Source organism: Pseudoliparis swirei, chromosome 3, assembly GCF_029220125.1.
Source record: "Pseudoliparis swirei isolate HS2019 ecotype Mariana Trench chromosome 3, NWPU_hadal_v1, whole genome shotgun sequence".
Taxonomy (NCBI): Eukaryota; Metazoa; Chordata; class Actinopteri; order Perciformes; family Liparidae; genus Pseudoliparis; species Pseudoliparis swirei.
The window spans coordinates 16,096,381-16,115,793 of record NC_079390.1 but is presented as its reverse complement, the minus strand read 5'-3'; the positions used below and the strand labels follow the sequence as shown (position 1 = coordinate 16,115,793).

Sequence of the window (19,413 nt, the reverse complement as noted above, 5' to 3'; positions counted from 1 at the left end):
GCCAAGTCCGGTCAGTTCTTCGTCATTTAAAGTTGCACCGAACAGGCATCTGGACGTCGGGGATACTTCGGGAGCGCGTGCCCGCCTCGCAGTAACACAACGGTATTTGTTACTCGGGTCTTTGGGCAAAGACTTACTTTTATCCAACAGTCATTGATGTGAAACTTCCAGAGAAGATGAAGGAAAAGTGCAAAAACGCAGCGAAGACACGGCGGGAGAAGGAGAACGGGGAGTTTTACGAGCTGGCCAAGCTGCTGCCTCTGCCGGCGGCCATCACCTCCCAGCTTGACAAGGCCTCCATCATCCGACTGACCAGCAGCTACCTCAAGATGAGGGCAGTGTTCCCGGACGGTAGGAACAGCCGCAGCACTAATGGGGGTCATGTCGGCCCTGTAGAAGAAGCAGGGCCCATTACAATGTCACATTCAGAGGACCGAAAGGGGAACAGAGGAACGAGCATGTATTATAGTGACATATTCAGATATTGATATATTTAATTGATTTATAATATGGATTGTCAATTGATAGCCATTCTGTGTAAGAAAGGACGAGACATCCATTCAACTGAAATATGAAAAATAGCTTTTCAGTTTATTGCATGCTGTTTGAATTGCACATGCGCTATTCCATAATATATGTCACATATATGACCAAATCTATATTTATTATATGTTCCAGTGTGTGTGGGGGTGGGATTGGGGGGGGGGGGGGGGCTATGTGTAAGAAGAGGAATAAGAAATGTGTTAAGAAAGACTTAACATGCGGGAGCTCTGAGTCGTATAACATCCAACTTATTAAGAGGAGTTGTTTCTCTTAAATTGTCTGTATGAAAAGGACAAATCTAAAACTGCACTATGGGAAGAAATAGATCCATGCACTTCTTTTGCCTGTTTAAAACGTCCTCCGTGCAATCCTACCTAATTGCATTATTTATTTACTAATGCTTTATATTTCAGATTTAACATGAGAAGACCATTTATGTACCAACGGTAACAACTGAATTTGACTAAATATTTTTAAATGAACCAGTGTATTTTCCCGAAGAGTTAACATAAATGTCGCACTTTGACTCAAGCCAAAGGTTGTAAACCATAATGGGTGCCTGTATTTATTCATTTAATTTGTAATTTTTACAGCTTTAAAAAATCCAATTATATTAATTAATCAAAAAAAGTTGTTTACACTTTTAAAAAGCCTGGTCACTTTTCTCTGAAAACGTGTTAGGCCCTTTAAATGTTGGAGCCTTTTATTTATTTATTTTTACTAGAATTTTGCGTGAAAGCTATGTTATGATAACAATATTAGTAGTTCAATTGGTTGATTGGTATTATTTATTATCGGGCCTACCGATGCCGTTACTATCCAATACAGTTTTCCACGCAGAAAAAAAAAGGGGGGGGGAAGAAAGAAAGTGAGAGTTTGCTCTTTCGCTCAATCATCATCTCCGGGGTGTTAAACCAATCTTGTTAATTAGGGTGTCATCGAAGTGTTATGGTTTCTTTCCCACTCTGATTAAAAGCCGATGTCTCGTTTAACCACCTCACTCATTCATCAAGGTGAATTATTTCATTAAGGCCGCATGCAGCTCCGCCGGGCGGGTTAGAGGGCAGGCAAACAGAGCCCTTCCTCTCTGTCATCACTCATAGAGTCAGTGAACACGCGGCCCTCTGTGGCCGGGCCACCCGTCCACAGTCCGGCGAAGCCGCCGCCGCGACCTCTTTGTCCGAGGCGCAGTGAACTCCTCAGCGGCAGCAGGCCGGCTGCAGCGCTCGCGCACTTAAACGTCCCTAAAGCCGACGGTGCGTTTAAAGAAATCCAGAATCCTCCCGAATCCATCTGTGCTGGATTATATTTGTGGCCCCGTAATCCCGTTAAAGCTCCGTAATTCAGAGCCGCGGGACTCGGGGAAGTCTGTAAAACAAAAACTGTGAGTTAGCTCGAGGCGCGTGGAAGCTGTTAATGTGACGCGTTTATGACCCTCCGATTTAATGCTCGGAAGAAGAAGAAGAAGAAGAAGAAGAAGAAGAAGAAGAAGAAGAAGAGTATAACGAGTTATCGTGTCAGTGTAAATATAAACAGACAGGATAAGACACGTACCTTTCGGTGATCTCCAGCTGTAAATAGTATTAAATAGTTGCATTCAGAAGTGGAAAAGCACGTGATAATAACATGTAAAAATGTAGATTTAATTAATTTCGATACTTTTGAACACACCACCGCGGAACAGCGGACCCATCCATTTTTATTCACACTGTGTAACAAATTAAAAACAAACAAGCAAATGGGGCCTAATAACAGTATTAATGCGCGTGGACACCGAACGGCGAATATTTGAACGTGTGCGGTTTTGCATATTTTTTGCATATAATTCCGCATTTCATTTTATTTTATGTTTCTATTAAGATTTAGACATTTTTTAAATTTTGGCCACGATGTTGGTTATTATGGAAATAAGAACCTCAGGAACCCAGCAAGGTCTCAACAGATAAAGAACGGGTTGAGCTCACATTTGTAGGTTTATATGAAGCTTCTAATATTTAGATTTACACTAAATTATTAATTTGTGTGTACAAGTTTAACACTTTTTTTTCAATAAACAGCAATTATCTGTTGTTAAACATAGCTTATAATTCAGTAAAAAATAGTCTCTGTAGAGTAGTATTATATCATAAATAAATGTGTGTAACTCTGGACATCATCATAGCTACAATAATGTAGTAAAAATAATGAGATAAAAAGCAAAATATTAACTCAAACGCAAGTTTGTCTTACAAAATAGAGGCACTGGTGCTTTAGTAGTTCCATTTCAAACATTGTGCATATATAATATATTTTGCATTAAAAAATATGTATACTGTATATTTATACCTTTCAGTGTACTTTTACTTTTATAGCTTTGTCACTTATAATGCCCGTTTCTCCAACTACAGTTTTGAAACAGAAAATATGTGCACGTTGAGGTTTCGTGCCCTTTTTCTTTGCAACTTAGATTCAGCATTCAGTATTTCCCAATAACACGTCGGTGCCAAAATTCCAGCAGCACAGATATGGAATTACAAATGATGTGAAAAGCAGAATTGATTCTACGAGCTGACCAGAAACACAGCTCTGCAGGCTTTCAGCAAAACGGTATGCAGGAAAAGATTCTCTATACTCAAAAAAACGATTGAAGCCCTTCTTCGAGGTGACACATTTAAATAGTGTTTGATACATTTAAATAAATCAATTACAAAACGAAGATATTTATATTGAATGGGTGTAACACAAAATGTAGGAATACTTTCATTTATTAGATTTATTTAGGTTAGATGGTGTGCATATCAACTCAAAAAAAATGTGTTTCATTGAGGACTACCCTTTGCGCATGCACCAGCTGAAAATCAGTTGTTTGCATGAGGTGAAAACACTTTCAGGGCTGTACGGTGGTGTAGTGGCTAGCACTGTCGCCTCACAGCGTGAGTTCAATTCCCAGTCGGGGCGTTCCTTCTGTGTAGAGTTTGCATATTTAGTTAGTTAGTTTATATTTTGAGTTGGACAAACACAAATTAATTTAATTTAATGAATATCGTTATTTTATTTTAGATGTATTTGATACAAATGAGTTGGACTAACTTAATTACATTTTATTGCACTGATGTGCTAAATTTGAGTTGGAGTTACATATAATTATTGGATGGAAAACCTGCCAACAATTTAATTGAGTTCATCCAATGAGTCATTTCTTTGAGTGTAGAAATGAAATACATATCAATGGAGGCTTCTAAAAGACTAATGCGGGAAATTATCTAAATATCTGCACATGTGTGTGTATTTAGCTTTTAAAGAAGTTCAGGTCTAGAATGTTAGCAGTTGAGCAATATAACACATTTATTGTGGAGCACCTTCATGCCATCAGTGTATTATGTAACGTGTTGCTTTGTGTTATCAGTTTGAGAGGGAAACTCTGATTGGAATATGGGACGTAGTGGGTCGGCCCCCACCTGAAGAAAACCAAATGTTTGTACCAGTGAGAAGTGGAGGGTGACACCTTGTAGATCTCAGGACACCCCCGATGGGGGCATTCTCAGAAGAATAAGCAGTGAGAAGCAGCCAGGGTCGTGATACGCCTCATGGTTCACCCTCCCGCGCATTTGATTTTTGTGAGAAGCAGCACAGACACCGGGGTCTCTGAATGCCAGCCTGGATTATGGAGAAGAAGAAAAAAGAGAGATTCAATTTGAAGTGTCAGGCACTTAACATTTCAGTCCTTCCTGATGAGGTGATGACAGATCCCTCTGCTTCCTCCAATGTGCTCCTTGTCTTGAGCTGCTCACACACAAAACTTAATACAGAATATTATTTTTACAGTCAGTTCTCGTCAAATACAGGCGCTTTGTCAAGTCTGATACCGACAAGGCAACATTGTTAAGAGTGTGATCATAGTGAGAGTAGTGAGTGTATAACCCAGGACGGGAGTGAGGGGTGGAGGTGGATGGATCAAATAAACACTGGACTTTCTAACAGCAGGCCAGTGTTGGAGACGGGTGATTATGTCCCAAAGTTAGTTTAGTGATGTTTGTCATGTGTTTTCCGTACTTATGTTACGTTGTTTATGTTTTACTTTCCTATTTTAACTTTAAACTTGATGTTTTTTCGAAATCAAACTAAACTTTTTTTTGCCGTAAACCCAAAGCAAGTGTTTTTGATTGAATTCACAGCGTTGACTGCCACCATAGTGGAGCGTCATCTGAAAGTGACACCTATCACCCAGCCTCAGTATGTGACCAGTTGGAAATACAACGTGTTAGATTTTGACCTCAGCCTAAAGCACAAAGTGGAAAAGAGTCTCTAAGCCAGACACGCTCGAGCTCTTCTCCGAGTCGTAGAAGTAGAAGTTAGGAAAATGATCACGGCCATACACTGTAAATATATATATGAAGTTTGCTGCTTTAAATAAAAGCTACGCTAAACTAACACAAATATAAAACACTTTCAAGGAGTGAGCGTGCAATCTGTTGGTCCCCAAAATGTGGACTGAGTGCTCTCGTCCTCTAGCCCTCTGCACCATGTGCGTTGGTGGCGATCTGACCTCTAGAAACAGATTCTACCTTCATATTCCGTCAGTGGTCTCGAGTAGTATTGATCATATGTGAGCGGGCTTTGGCTGCATGCAGGTAAACGGTACATGTGGAGAGAGACCAAAGAACCAAATGCAATCTGGGGATCCACCGGCTGTCGTCTGATGAAGATTTAGCTATTTATTGGTTTAAAATGTTGCAATTTAATTTACAAATCAATCTGGTTTTACAAGAAGTCCTTCAACTCCACTCTGGTTTTGTATGGACTGTAAACCATCAGCGCCACACTAAAAAGGAAGTCTTGGCCCTGAAATCTGCTGGCTCGACCAAACCTGTCCGTTGTCAGAACAATGGGTTCAGAGATCGGAGTCTAGCTAACCTCTCTGTCAGCGAGCCCAACCTATGGAGGAGCATGTGGGTTGAAGAGGTACCAATAGTTTTGGTTTCTTTCGTCCAGGTTTACAGAACAGTATCTTCCCCAAACCCAATACAATGGAGGGGAATGTAAATACATTTTAATAAGACTACAGCCCGGCTAGCAACTCTATCCGGCTTTACAAAAGTACAGCAGCACTTTGAACTGAAGGCCAAAGGCAGTGTGCTAACATGCTTACAACTTTTAATCTACTCAATCTGGATTTTTGAAAAGTCGTACACTGTGTTTCGTTGCTATTGATATTACTTTAACACACCATCACTATGGCGATCAGCTGAGAATACCGCCTACACTGAGAGGGAACTATCTGCAGTCATGAGGATTCATCCCCCGGGGACCACGACTGTCCGTCCACCATTTGGTGCCAATCCATTCTGTAAACGTTGAGATGTGAAAACTGCAATTGTACGTTTAGCTCATAGCAGAGGCCACGAGAACAGAGAACCAGGCTGAATAGAGGACAGCACAGCCTGTAAAGTGACAGATAGCAATAAGGGTCATGTGAGGTGACGGCCAGCCGAGTCTCTACAAGATGAGTTTAAAGTTAGCGTGACCCATAGAGTCACAATGGCCACATTTGCTAGTTGAATTATAACAGCATTTGTCTGAATTAGTAACTTGTGTTAAATGTTGCTGCTTAGAAGAGTGTGCAGGCGGACTGCTGAACTCGCCTCGCTGTCGTATCGATTATTGAATCGCTTTGCTGTTTTGCATGTTTATTTTCCCACAGCGCTGCGTATAGGAATCAGAGACGTAACTAGATTAGCTTCCTTACGTTCCATTCGCTCTGCATGTGATCATCGAATCATAACCGGGATATTGAGCATGTGCTTGCATGTGTGTCCCCAAATTAAGTAATGGAGTTAATCCGTTGAAGAGAAGACAAGTGGGGAGATTTGGATTGATGTAATGACATGAGCCCAGTTCTAAAATGCTGATAATTCCAAAATTAAATGTTTTTTTATTCGTGCTGTTATTGGAGACATGTATATGCCAGACCCGATAATACCTGCCAATTAGTAGAGAAATGATACTTCACAGGCAGAGTTACCTGAATAAGGTAAACAGATCATGTCTTATGTTTCATGTCATATCCCTGAACACTTACAAGAGCAACAGCGTGCAAAGAACCGTCAATCCTGTCTTGAATTCAAAAATATCATTTTTTAAAATGTAATAAAACATTGTTAAATAGTTGCAATTTAAAATTCCCAACAGAGTACTTCCTCTCCAATATATATGTATATATACATATATGTATATATATATAGATAGATAGATAGATAGATATATACTTTATTAATCCCCAAGGGGAAATTTGTCGTCACAGTAGCAGCACCAATAAACTAAACACACAAGAATAAAAAATAATATATAAAAAACAGGGATGAAAGATATAGGAATATACAAAGTAAAATATAAAATAAAATATGTATGTATATGTATAACATATATGCATACACAATACACAATACTAATATGTATATATATATAAACCCATGTCCAGGTGGTATCAGAGAATGAGTTCATTAACTCTGGAAGTTTAAAGATGCACAAGATGGCGTCATAACTTTGATTCATTGTCAATGCCAGAACCTTGTCAGCATATCTGGGGGTCAAAGTTCAATTCATTTGGATTTCTTCACAACATGTTGATGCACTTCATCTGCACGATGTCAAACGTGCATGTTTAGGGTGGACTCTTTCTCCCTGAGTATTTGTCTCCTGTCTGATGTCAGTCCCCCTGGCTGTCTTACCGTGTCTGTCTCTCTCTGCAGGTCTGGGTGATGGATGGGGTCGAACAACAAGGCTTAGTCCTCTGGACAGCATGGCCAAAGAACTGGGCTCCCACCTTTTACAAGTCAGTACAGGAAACAACCAACTGTGTTCTTGTGCGTCCTGCTGGAGTAGAGGACAGTACTGTGAAGTGCAGCTGGAAACTGATACCAAAAGATATCTCTGTGTGCTAATGTGTGCTGAGCTATTTTAGAAGTCGCTGTGCTATGCTATGCTACGTTAGATTGGGGGGTCATCAGGTAGTACCCTCCCGGCTAAATCTGATTTTACACCAAATTATCCTAACACAATTACATTTGAAATGTGCAACACATTTGGGCTTCTTTATTATTACATCATAAACAGTCAAATTCATCAGTCAATAGGTTTGTTCTTAACATCAGCAACATTGGGACTACAGATGAAAAATAGCCTCTTGGCTAACTCTGGCACATTTACTGCAATGTTTTTATCAATGTGCACTGTCCCTTATTAAATAAACCATTAAAAAAAATTTTACAAAATAAAAAATACTGTATTTTCAATTAAATGCTGTAAATAATACAATACGGACACTTTAACTGTGGGAAAAACACGGAACATCTTGGAAATTACAGTTATTTTGCTCGTCATCCCACTTCAAGCAGCAATTCTGATCATGAGGTCAATTACATAAAATTCTACTTGATATTTAACTGGTGATGGTTCTTGTATGGATCATTGCAAAATTTTACGCACGGTAACCATGCACGTTCTTCTTAAATGTGTCCAGAAAGTTGAATTCAATTCAGCTAAAGAAGAGACATCATCTGCTCTAGACAGTAAAAAGTTCCCTCGGAGGAAAACTCCTGACAGGATCTACAAGCTGTTATTGCGTCATGGCGGCGAGAGCAGCGTGTTTAAAGGGGATGACAGTCGTGGATCTGATTGGCTATAATTGTCACAGCCTCTAAAAACCCCCATAGAGGATAATGTTTGCTTTCTGAACCAAACCCTGTGACTCCAAATCACTGCCAACGCCACTCGTGGTTACCGTTTTTCCATACTTTAAATATTTTTTTTACTAACTGTTTTACTCGTTCATGAGACAAATTAGTAGGCCAAGCAAATTAATTTGGCCTCTCTATGTTTAAAAAGGCTACAGATACCTCTGTCAGCACTACTGCTCAGAATTAGTTGTTTTATTTAATTTGTTTTATTTTATTGTGCTCTCTCTTCTCCTGTATTTGCTTTCACACATATATTAAACACTCAGATTTAACCCAATTTATTTATAGCGGTTTTTGAGATCAATACAAACATTTTTGGGGAACATTTTTCTCGATTAATAATATTATTATAATAATTATTAATTATGATTGTGAATTCTCCCATTACTTGCAGGAAGGAGACATTTATAACCAAATAAATAATAAAAGTCACAAGCAACAGAGGCACCAACAAAGCAAATAGATAAGTCAGAGGCTTGAGCTTGGCCTTTATATGACATGATCCATGGTCCAGTTGTCAGTTAATACTCAGTGCTGTCACTTTTTAAAATACATGTAGGTACTCATCGTGTCGTTATAAGCGTCAAACACAACAGGCCTCTTGAAATATGTGCAGCTGCGGTCTCTGAGGAAGTGGCTGAATAAGAGTTTAGAGTTCTGCTGGGCCTCTAAACTCCTCTGTCCATAATATTCTGTATGAAGACGGGTTGCATTGGACCAACTTTTGCACATTAAACAACATTCAATTGTTGTTTTACCATTTCATAATTTGCCCCCTCTGAAATATTCTTGCTCACATGTTGTTCTCCAGTAGCATGCTACGATGCAGGATGTTTATTCAAACAATGGATTAAATCCTTGAAGCTGTTTAACCCTTGTGTTGCCTTCGGGTCATTTTGACCCGATTCAATGTTTCACCCTCCTGTCGCCTTCGGGTCAATATGACCCGATTCAATGTTTAACCCTCCTGTTACCTTTATATTTACTAACATATTTTACCCTTGAGGTCAATATGACCCCAGCTATTAAAATCTCCAGAAAATTATTAGAATTAATATTGTTTTCCAAGTTTAAGTGTGAGGTACTTTATGTTTGTTTGTTGACTCCCGAAAGAACACCGACATTAAACATTGAATCGGGTCAAATTGACCCGAAGGCGACAGGAGGGTTAAATATTGAATCGGGTCAAAATGACCCGAAGGCAACACAAGGGTTAAAAAAAATTCAGTGACATATTAATCAGACACATTAAAATGATCAATGCGTCTGCAAAATGTTAACTATCAGTATATTTGTATTCAATATTTTTAAAGAGTGAAGGCACATAATTTCTTCTTTTATTCTACTTATTATTTTAAACCAATTTTTTAAGAAAAATGATTGTAGATTTATGTTGCCATGCATCAAAAACAGAAACACAGAAAGAAGATGCAGTTACAAGAATTCATTTAATACTAGAACATAAAATAAAAAAAATAGAAATGAGTTTGTTTTTAATAATATTTTTATAAAGACACTTACACTTCCCTCAGTTTTTCTTAATTGAAAAGTAATAATAAAGAAGCTTAACAAAAGTCTCGGGATCCCCCAGAATAAGCTGGAAAATGTTGCGGGTGAGAGGGAAGTCTGGGTCAGCCTGCTGGGTCTGCTGCCCCCGCGACCCGACAGCGGAATAAGCGGATGACAATGGATGGATGGATGGAGTCAGGGATAAATAATAAGAAAATATGCACACTAATTAAAGTTTGCTGAATAAGAATACATATGGGGCAGGGCTGGAAAGTCTCAAAACAACGGCACCATCCATTCATACATCATACGGGTGAATGTAAAGGCACGGATCACTGTAGAATAGTTCACATTACTGATTTGTGTTTAATAGAAAGTGCTTTGTTACCGCTCCCCCAGACTCTGGATGGCTTCGTGTTCGTCGTTGCCGCTGATGGTAAAATCATGTACATCTCTGAAACGGCGTCAGTCCATCTCGGCTTGTCCCAGGTAAGACCCCCCCCCCCCCCCCCCCGGACGTAAGCAACACAAAGCAGAATAAGAGGCATGTGACACATGGTTTATGTGTTTTTGTTTTGCTCGGTCAGTTGCGATGTAGCTCGTTTCTGCACATTCATGAGCGAGTGTTGGATATGTGTGTCCCTCAGGTGGAGCTGACAGGAAACAGCATTTTTGAGTATATCCACCCGTCCGACCACGATGAGATGACAGCAGTGCTGGGTATCTGTCAGCCCCCACATCATCACTTCTCCCCAGGTACCTGAAGAGCCTCAATCTCCAGGCTCCCGTGCACATGTCCTGAATGTCACCCTGACTGTAAATGGATCTCAGCAGCACAGAGAACCAGGATTTGTATTAGAAGCAGAGCTTTATGTGCTATGATACTAAACTATAACATGTGTTCCTGTTGTCTTGATGAATTCAGTGTAATGCACATTATAATATAATGACAGTTTCTTGCATAACCCATTATTTTACTTTACAAACAATATTCCTGGACTAGAAGACATAGTGAGTGGCCTGCATCTTTAAAATGTGGGTTGCAGGCTATAAGATATCTTGAATGATGTTGGCTGGTTCGTCGTGGTGCTGGAGGAGTGTCTGGCTGGTGGTCCGACCTCAGACTCCTTCCTTGTCAGAGCAGCTTTGTACAGCCTTTCATGTGGACCTGTGGCTTGGATTGTAGGCCTACATCATTTCGGTCGGAGGTTTCCTCCAACAAAAGTACCTGCCATATGAATACATGTCTGCGGGTCATGAGGTGTCTACCTACAACATCTTGCTTTACGATAGAGTTACGGCTTCGTTCTCCGTAGGTCCCTCTTACTACACTGGTTTAAGCTGCTCAGTAAGGTGCATATTTGAATATACTTGTGTGTAAAAACAAATACAATCTCTAATTTATTCATAAATTGACTCAATTTTCGATTATTTTAGAGCTTCTTGGTGACCACAGCACTTGGAGGTTGCATTGTAAAACACAATATAACATGCGTGTACTTTCTCTGTAATGTGTGTTTGTGTGACAGAGTATGAACTCGAGCGCTCGTTCTTCTTGAGGATGAAGTGTGTCCTGGCTAAACGAAATGCAGGACTTACATGTGGAGGATATAAGGTAGGTGTAGCCACTGGATGGTCACTACTTTGACACACACACACACACACACACACACACACACACACACACACACACACACACACACACACACACACACACACACACACACACACACACACACACACACACACACACACACAATGATTTCATTTATGGTAACTTGGGGATGTGGAAGTGATTTCATTTCATGCAGTGATACTTAAACAAGTCAGTGATACTTAAACAAGTCATTGGTCATTAGCTGGCTACAAATTTAGGACATCCAGGAATATTCGGCTGCCCCTCATAAAGACTAAAGCTGCTGTCGGATCTCTGTCTTATTACTTAAATGAATAGAGGCCCACATAATCCTTGCGAGCACACATGAGATGCTCTGTGCAACAGGTGAGTGAGCAGCCCGGACCAGAAAGACAGAGAGCGAGCACTCCTGAGGGAAGACAGGGAACTGTTGGCTTGTTTGAAACAGCATATTCATAACAAACTCGTGGAGCGATGGATGCATGAAGAATGTGCAAATATTTAACTCATTGTTTTGTTTATGCTGTTCGATTGAATTAACATCAATATAGGTAATGTTACTAGTATATAAATAACAAAACATATATATTTAAACATACAGTGTATCTTGTCAAAAGCAATATACACTATATATAATTCATTAATCAGTTTTCTCTGTCGACTGTGGCTCAGTGGGGAGAACGGTCATCCTTCAATTAGAGGATCGGTGGTTCGATTCCCGACTACGCTAGCCTATGTCCATGTGTCCTTGCGCAAGACACTTAACCCCAGAATTGCTCCCGTAGCTGTGCTTACGGTGTATGAATGTGTGTGAATGTGAGTTACTACTGACGGGGAGGTGGATGAATGTGTGTGAATGTGTGTGAATGGGTAAATTATGTCATGTAGTGTTAAGGTGCTTTGAGTGGTCTAAAAAATTGAAAAGATCTGTACAAGTAAAGGTTCATTTATCATTTACAACACAAAAAGGGTAAAGTGAGGGCCGACTAGAATGACCCTCTGTGATATGAAAGATATTGTTTGCTAACACTTAAAAAAACCCGCTATTAATATCGTAGCCCTATTTTACTGCATACATTCAGAAAATAGAGGTTACAAACTTGCTTATTGTTTTGGCGCCTGCAGCATTGCCTCTGCACAGAGACAGATCAATGCATTCAGCATTCCCTCTGAAGGAGTAGCTGCTCGACTCCTCATGAACACAACAAAAGGAACTGGAGAGCCAGCTGGGTAAACAGTTAGAGGGCTACGCGTGCACGCATAGAGCTGCAGCTACATGCACACTGCTGTTTCTATTTCATATGTGTGGGCCTCCAACAGGATTTGTTATTTGCATAAATCCTAAAGGTTAAGGCTGTTCGGGATAAGTTACACTCCCAGTTGGTGATATTTCAGCTTAGTTTCTGAAAAGGTGATCAGACCACAGAGGAACCCTAACCCTAACCCTCTCTTGCTGTCCAACCACAACAACGGTAACATCCAGCCTGAGCACTGCAGAGGTCCTCTGACAGATAAACTGCAAAAGTCCTGCACAGAAATGCGCTGGGCATCGTGGTGGAGCACGGCCCTCGATCTAATATGCCTTCTAAAAAGATAAAAACAGTTCCTATCCAATTCTGCTGTTGAACAGTTTGGTTTAGAAAGCACCAGGATCTGTTGTTTGGTCCAAACCCTTTTGAACTTGTTCTGTCACTCTGAATTCCTTTGAATGTGTGAATGTGTGAATGTGTAATGCGTTGGTGTCCTGCTGTGGCTCACCAGGTTATCCACTGCAGCGGTTACCTTAAAGTGCGTCAGTACATGATGGACATGGCGCTGTATGAATCCAGTTATCAGACTGTGGGTCTGGTGGCAGTCGGCCACTCCCTGCCCCCCAGCGGCATCACTGAGATCAAACTCCACAGCAACATGTTCATGTTCCGAGCCAGCCTGGACTTAAAACTCATTTTCCTGGACACGAGGTAGGACGGTCACTTTACTGAGCGAGCGGATAAAAAGAGGAAAGCTATGGTATCATGATATGTTGATGGTCACTGTGGGAAAATGTACATAAAAGAAAAGAACATTTAATTAAAAATACACCCTTCCTACAACGCATGCACACGGTAACAATATTTAAATATGTACATAATATACATTAGTTAAGTGCCGTATTGTTAAGTGAACATTGGAATGCACTTGATCAAATCAACCCCCTGACTGTAAGCTTGTGCCCTCTCTCCTGTGTGCTGGAGCCAGGGTGGCAGAGCTGACAGGCTATGAGCCTCAGGACCTGATAGAGAAGACTCTCTACCACCACGTCCACGCCTGTGACGTTTTCCATCTACGCTATGCTCACCATATATGTGAGTCCTCCAAATCCTTCGTAAGACTTGGGTGGTAGAGTATATAGAAGTGAAGTAACATATCAACAATGATGAATGAACAATGTAGTGACTGAGAAAAACTGCCATCTTGAGCCCCCTAACATGACTCACAGGCCAATACACAAAGTTTGGTTCCAAGACACAGGCAACGGTCAAAAGCAACGTCTAGAAAGGGTTAGGGAGAGAATCACCAATCCATGGATCAGGTAGGCAGAATAAGGCTGGGATCTATAACAGGTGAATAGGTATGACGGGGTGATGGGTATGGCCGGACAAGAGGTTACTGCAGGGCAAGGGGGGATGGCTGGATCTGAAATGACAGGAGAGTTAGTAGCAGGTTAAACAGAGCAGAAGGAATGACCAGCTCTCCTTGTCTGGCTCAAAACCTAAGCAATGACCACTCTGAGGATCCTGTGTGTCTGTCTTGAAGTCCGAGCAGGAGCATGCGCAGCATGTGCGGTGCATTCTCCAAAGGCTTCTGAAGAGGCCATCAAGGCCAAGACAGGTGAGGGTTATTTAGTCTCAGAGTGGTCATAACTTGGGTTCTGCCAATGTTTGTTGAAGCCAAAGGCATGACCAGGTTCTCATGAATGGGAGGATCCCGGGGGCAGCCAGTTTATTTAAAATGACATCTGACCAACTCACTATTATATAAGTCATGAGAGAAAGAACGAGGATCCCACTTCTAGAGTTCTGTGGTGAATAGCTTTTCTGAGTGGGAGACCAGACACTCGCTGTCCCATTTGGCCCAGTGCCAGACCCAACCAGTAAGCACAGAGATGATGTAGGCTACCCTGGATCACTCAGATGGGAAGGAGGAATGCTGGAGCTAGAACATTGGGTTAGAAAAAACTGAGAAGCCCTTGGAGCTCTTAACTTGGGTTTTTGAGTTGAGAGCTGTAGTTCAGCCGCAGAAGGTGGATTCAGGTTCCTGCAGCAGATGTGACGCTTTTCATTTGTGATGTTGCAGAAGAATGGCAATGATCAAAGCGGCAGTCTGTTTGGTTGTGATCCACCCTCAACAGGGGTAGTGTATTGGTGTAAGTGTGTGTGTGTGTGTGTGTCAGTGTGTGTGACTACTGTGTGGAGCCTGTGTGGTGTGTGTGTGGGCAGGCCCTGATGCAGAGCAGGAATGTCCTGTCAGAGCGTCAGTACAAGAACTCTGAGTGATCTAGGAAAGAAAGGAAATCTCAGTCTCTCTGCCTCAGTCTAGCTGTTGTTGGTGCCTGCCCTCTGGTGTCTGTGTTGTGTGGTGTTGTTTGTCCTTCCTCCGTGATGGGTGAGTTGCTCTCCCTGGCTCTCACACCTCCACTGTAGTCCACGTGCCCGCCAGTGGTGAGTACTGTCTGTTGTTGTTGCCTCCCAGTAGAGTAGCTCCTTTGTTTCTTCCCTGGTGTCCTGGGATGGCTGGCTGTCCTGGCACCAGAGTGATCAGCAACACAGACCAGCAAGGCCTTCTCGTCCTGAGGTCTTCTCAATCCAGGCCCTCACCTTTTGTACTCTTGCCTGCCTGCTGGTGTGATCTGTGTGTCACCCACCATGTGTGTGTGTGGTGATGTGGACTGGAGTGTTATACTGTCTCTCGTAGGGTAGGGGGATCTCCTCTTCAGGTAGTAGTCGTTGAGGTGTTGTGTGGTGATGGTCACCCTGTTGTACCCTGTCAGGACAAGAGGATCCAAGCACATGGGGAGGGCTGTTGTCCAGGGCTGTTGGGTCAGGTCCAGGTTGCCAGAGGGGCCAGTGTTCAGTGAACTATAGGATCAGAACAGCAGTCTCACCTCTGCCCCTGGTGCTGCAGCCCTGAGAGTGTGGTGTGCAGTACCAGTATCACATGTGTGTGTGGACAGTCCAGCATGGGGCTGAGGAGCCTGCAGGGGAGGAGTGAGCTGGGGGGAGTGTCGGGAGACATGCCCACCAGTCCACACCTGGCCTGGCGGTCAAAGTGTCAGGAGTGAGGGGGGCAGGGGGGTGTCAGTGATCAGCTTGATATGGTACTCAGTCTGGAGGCAAGGAGGATGATGGTGTTGAGGTGACATAGTGGGAGGGTTCAGACACCAGCCCCCCTCTGGCTGTCAGATGAGAGTGGTCGGTGTGCTTGGGTGGGGAGACAGCATCACACCTCTGTCACAGAGAGTGTGAAGCAGCTGTGAGGAGAGCCATGGAGGGAGGTGAACACCAGCAGGAGCTCAGCACAGATGGCCTATCAGTGGCACGAGTACTCATGACCCATGCCGTGAGGCACACGGTCGGGGTCACATCAACCAGCATTCCCTGGCTGGCAGACAAAAGGACGTGGATCTCTTGAGCAAGGCGGGGGGACGATCCCCAGCCAGGAGAGGAGTTGAATATTGTGGTGAACACTGGAGCTAGCTGGTTAGCACAGGTCTTCATACTAAGTGGAGGAACCACTACCGGGTCCGGTACCATCACAGAGAGATGAATCCGTTCACAGATTCCAGAACTGGTGGAAATGGCCTTTTATACTGCAAGACTACTGAAGGAAATGGGGTTACTGCTGGGCGGGGGCGAGTGGCTTGATCTAAGTGAGAGGAGAGTTATCATACTGCAGGTAGAACAGAGCAGCATACCTACGAGGAGCTGGGGAAGTCGAGACAGACGAAGTAAAGTTGCAAGGTGCCGTAACAGAAGATTGCAAACATTTGGGAAGACCTGAGGACAACCGAGGAAACAGATGCCGATGGTGCTGTCATTATGGGCTATATAGCACCACGATCATATTTCATACTGAACATACAGTTCATTTTGTCTGCATTGCATTGTGGTCTACTTTATAAAAATGAAATGACAATGCAAAAAAGAAAAAAGACTTGTTTAGCTGTCCCACTCATTGCTCTCATGTCGTTTTCAAAAAGAACTAAAACTAAAAACTTACCATTCATTCCCTGCTGAGCACCAAACAGACTCATCTAGAGACTCGCTGCTGAACATATTGGTGCATTTAGCAGCTGAAGAGCCAGATATTTACTCCAGGAGTTGGTAGAGACCAAAATAGAGTTAAAAGAGAGAGAGAGAATTTTTTTTAGAACTCTTCGTTGACAATGTGTTTTGTTCACAGCATATTTATTCTGTGGCAGAAAAACTGTTATTGCAGGTTTTCAGTTCTAGCCCATCGATGAATGTTCCTTTTGAATGATGCACAACGCTGGTTATAAAAAGAAGCCCTTCCTGAATACGTCTACGGGGCTGATTCGGCCATGTTTCTCTTTGATCCTGATCTCTGTGTTTCCTGTAGTGCTGGTGAAGGGGCAGGTCACCACTAAGTACTACCGCATGTTATCAAAGCATGGAGGCTGGGTGTGGGTGCAGAGCTACGCCACCATCGTCCACAACAGCCGCTCCTCCAGACCTCACTGTATTGTCAGTGTGAACTACGTCCTCACGTGAGTGAGGGCGCCTTGCCCACATGTATTCTCCATGTGAAACCTTGAGTTAAACCAGTACAACGATACACAGTGCCCGCCTATTTGCACACAGAGACGTCGAGTGCAAGGAGCTTCAGCTGTCTGAAGACCAGAGTCGAGCCACCAAGCCGTGTCTCGGTCTTTCTTCAGTTCAGGACCACCGCAAACAACTCAGAACCAAAGCAGTCAAGATGAAGACCAAACTTAGAGCAGCTCACTATCCTGAGGCGGGCCTTCCTCTTGGCTTACTGAGTAAACAAAAGGTGATTGTTTGCACACAGTTATGATGGAAAATGTTTTGCATCCCCATCTTGAAGAAAATAATGTAATCCTAAGCATGTCATTGAGAACGTTAGATAGTTCTGCTGTAAATTGTATTTCTGTACTTCCAATGGTTTTGTCATTGGTGACCGTCTCCATGCTGTTGTGTTGATGGACAGCAGCAGGCTGCGAGCCTCTTCCAGCCAGACCGTTCCAGCTGCTCCCCACAGAGGGGGCTGTGGAAGGAGAGATCCCCATACCCACTGACCTCCTGCAGGGAAAGGAGCTCCAGCTTGAGCCCTGAAGCGGACCAGGTGTCCTGCGGCCCCACATACAACCTGACCCTGCACTACCCTTACAATCACCGGCATCTGGACGCTCAGAGCCAGCTTCCTAGCTCAGGTCCGCCCCCCCAGCTGGCTCAGCAGATCCTCGGCTCCCTGCACAGCAGAGGGTCTGTCGGTTGCAACATCAGCATCCCCCCAGCACCAAATAAGTACACAGGTACACTCTTTAAGTTACACAGTTACCTCCATTAAGACACATTCAAAGGTAATTGGACATTCTGTAATAATAATAATAATTCAGATTTCTAGAGCTCTTTTATGAATACCCAAAGACGCTTGACGCTGTACACATGTTTCTTGCTCTGAATGCTGCCCTCCTCTCTCTCAGTAGAGTAGACCTTCTGGTGTAATTTCAGCTCGTGGTATTTGTTGTCTTCATCAGGCCCAGTGCCGGCAGCGGACCGCAGGCACCCTGATGAGATCTACCATGATTGTTCCAGCAGCACAAACCCACTTTCTACCAGCCGACTGAAGGCAGAACCCTACGAACATTACAAGCTTGTCCACGGCGAGCTGCCGGAGGTTTGTCCACACCCCGGTCCTCACGCCGCCAAGGACGGTAAGCGTTTAGGCCAGGAGGTCCGACATAACTCCAGAGGTGCCGAGGGACCTCGAGGCGACCGGGCCCTCGCCTGCCCGTTGCTCAGCGACCTGGTCCTGGGTAGAGCTGAGCACATCGGCTCGCTGCACGGCGCGGGCCAGCCTCTCCCCGTGCAGATGGCGCTGGAGCAGAGGAGGCGGCTGTGTATGATGGAGGCGCCCTACTGCCCCCCGGCCGCAGCGTATCCACCGCCTGCCGACGGCCTACAGCAGCACGGAGCCGCTGCAGAGCTGCAGCCCAGGTCGGCTGAGGAGGACAGGAGAATGTTGATCGGTATGGGGGTCGGGGTTGGACTTCCAGCCCAAGCCCCGTACGTGTCTTTGAACTTTCACACGGTCCTGGGCAAACACGGGTCCCTCAAGGCCCCCGCTTTTACCACACTGAGCCACATATCAGACGGCCACGGGTACCACGGCAGAGAGACGGCTTCTTACAGCTGCAACAGCCAGAGCCCCAGCTCCGGCTCGTCGCCCGAGAGCCACAGAGAGATCCCGCATTACATCGGCACATCCGTCATCATCACGAATGAGAGGTGACCCAGGACCGCAGCGCAGGAGACTCTGAGTGCTTCAAAGCCTCCAGCCGGGCTCTTTCCTCTCCGCCGCGTCCCCTTTGCACTTCTGCAGGATAGTTTGACTCACAATAGGACTTTACAGCCGTGAGTTCTTTCTCTCTCCCATGTCGTCCAATGCTTTCTATAGAATATATATGTAGTACAGCTTTCGCAGGAATTTTTCTTAACTTTGACTATTTTGTATTATTAATATTAAACCCAAACTTAGGGCCAAAACGTTTTACATGACTTCAACCTGATTTTTTTTGTTCTCAAAGAATTATTAAATTCACACATTTTATTTTTGTATCGACACATTTCATTTGAACACAATTCACACACAACCCATCTTTATTTAAATTTGATAATCAGGATGGTTGAAGTTTTGAAGGGAAACTGATTCTTCATATATACCAAGAATACATCAATAAAATCCAAAAATCTTGATACGTTTAAAAAA

General features: G+C 43.3%; 1 protein-coding gene across 1 annotated transcript; it reads left to right on the top strand.

Moving 5' to 3' along the window:
* Positions 1-176: 176 nt before the first annotated feature.
* sim2 (SIM bHLH transcription factor 2) lies at positions 177-18,936 on the top strand. The gene is made up of 11 exons (XM_056442676.1): positions 177-351; positions 7,272-7,354; positions 10,167-10,256; positions 10,415-10,523; positions 11,297-11,382; positions 13,165-13,364; positions 13,642-13,748; positions 17,023-17,170; positions 17,265-17,418; positions 17,632-17,956; positions 18,182-18,936. The coding sequence occupies exons 1-11, from the start codon at positions 177-179 to the stop codon at positions 18,934-18,936; spliced, it is 2,232 nt and encodes a 743-aa protein (XP_056298651.1).
* The last annotated feature ends 477 nt before the right edge of the window (positions 18,937-19,413 follow it).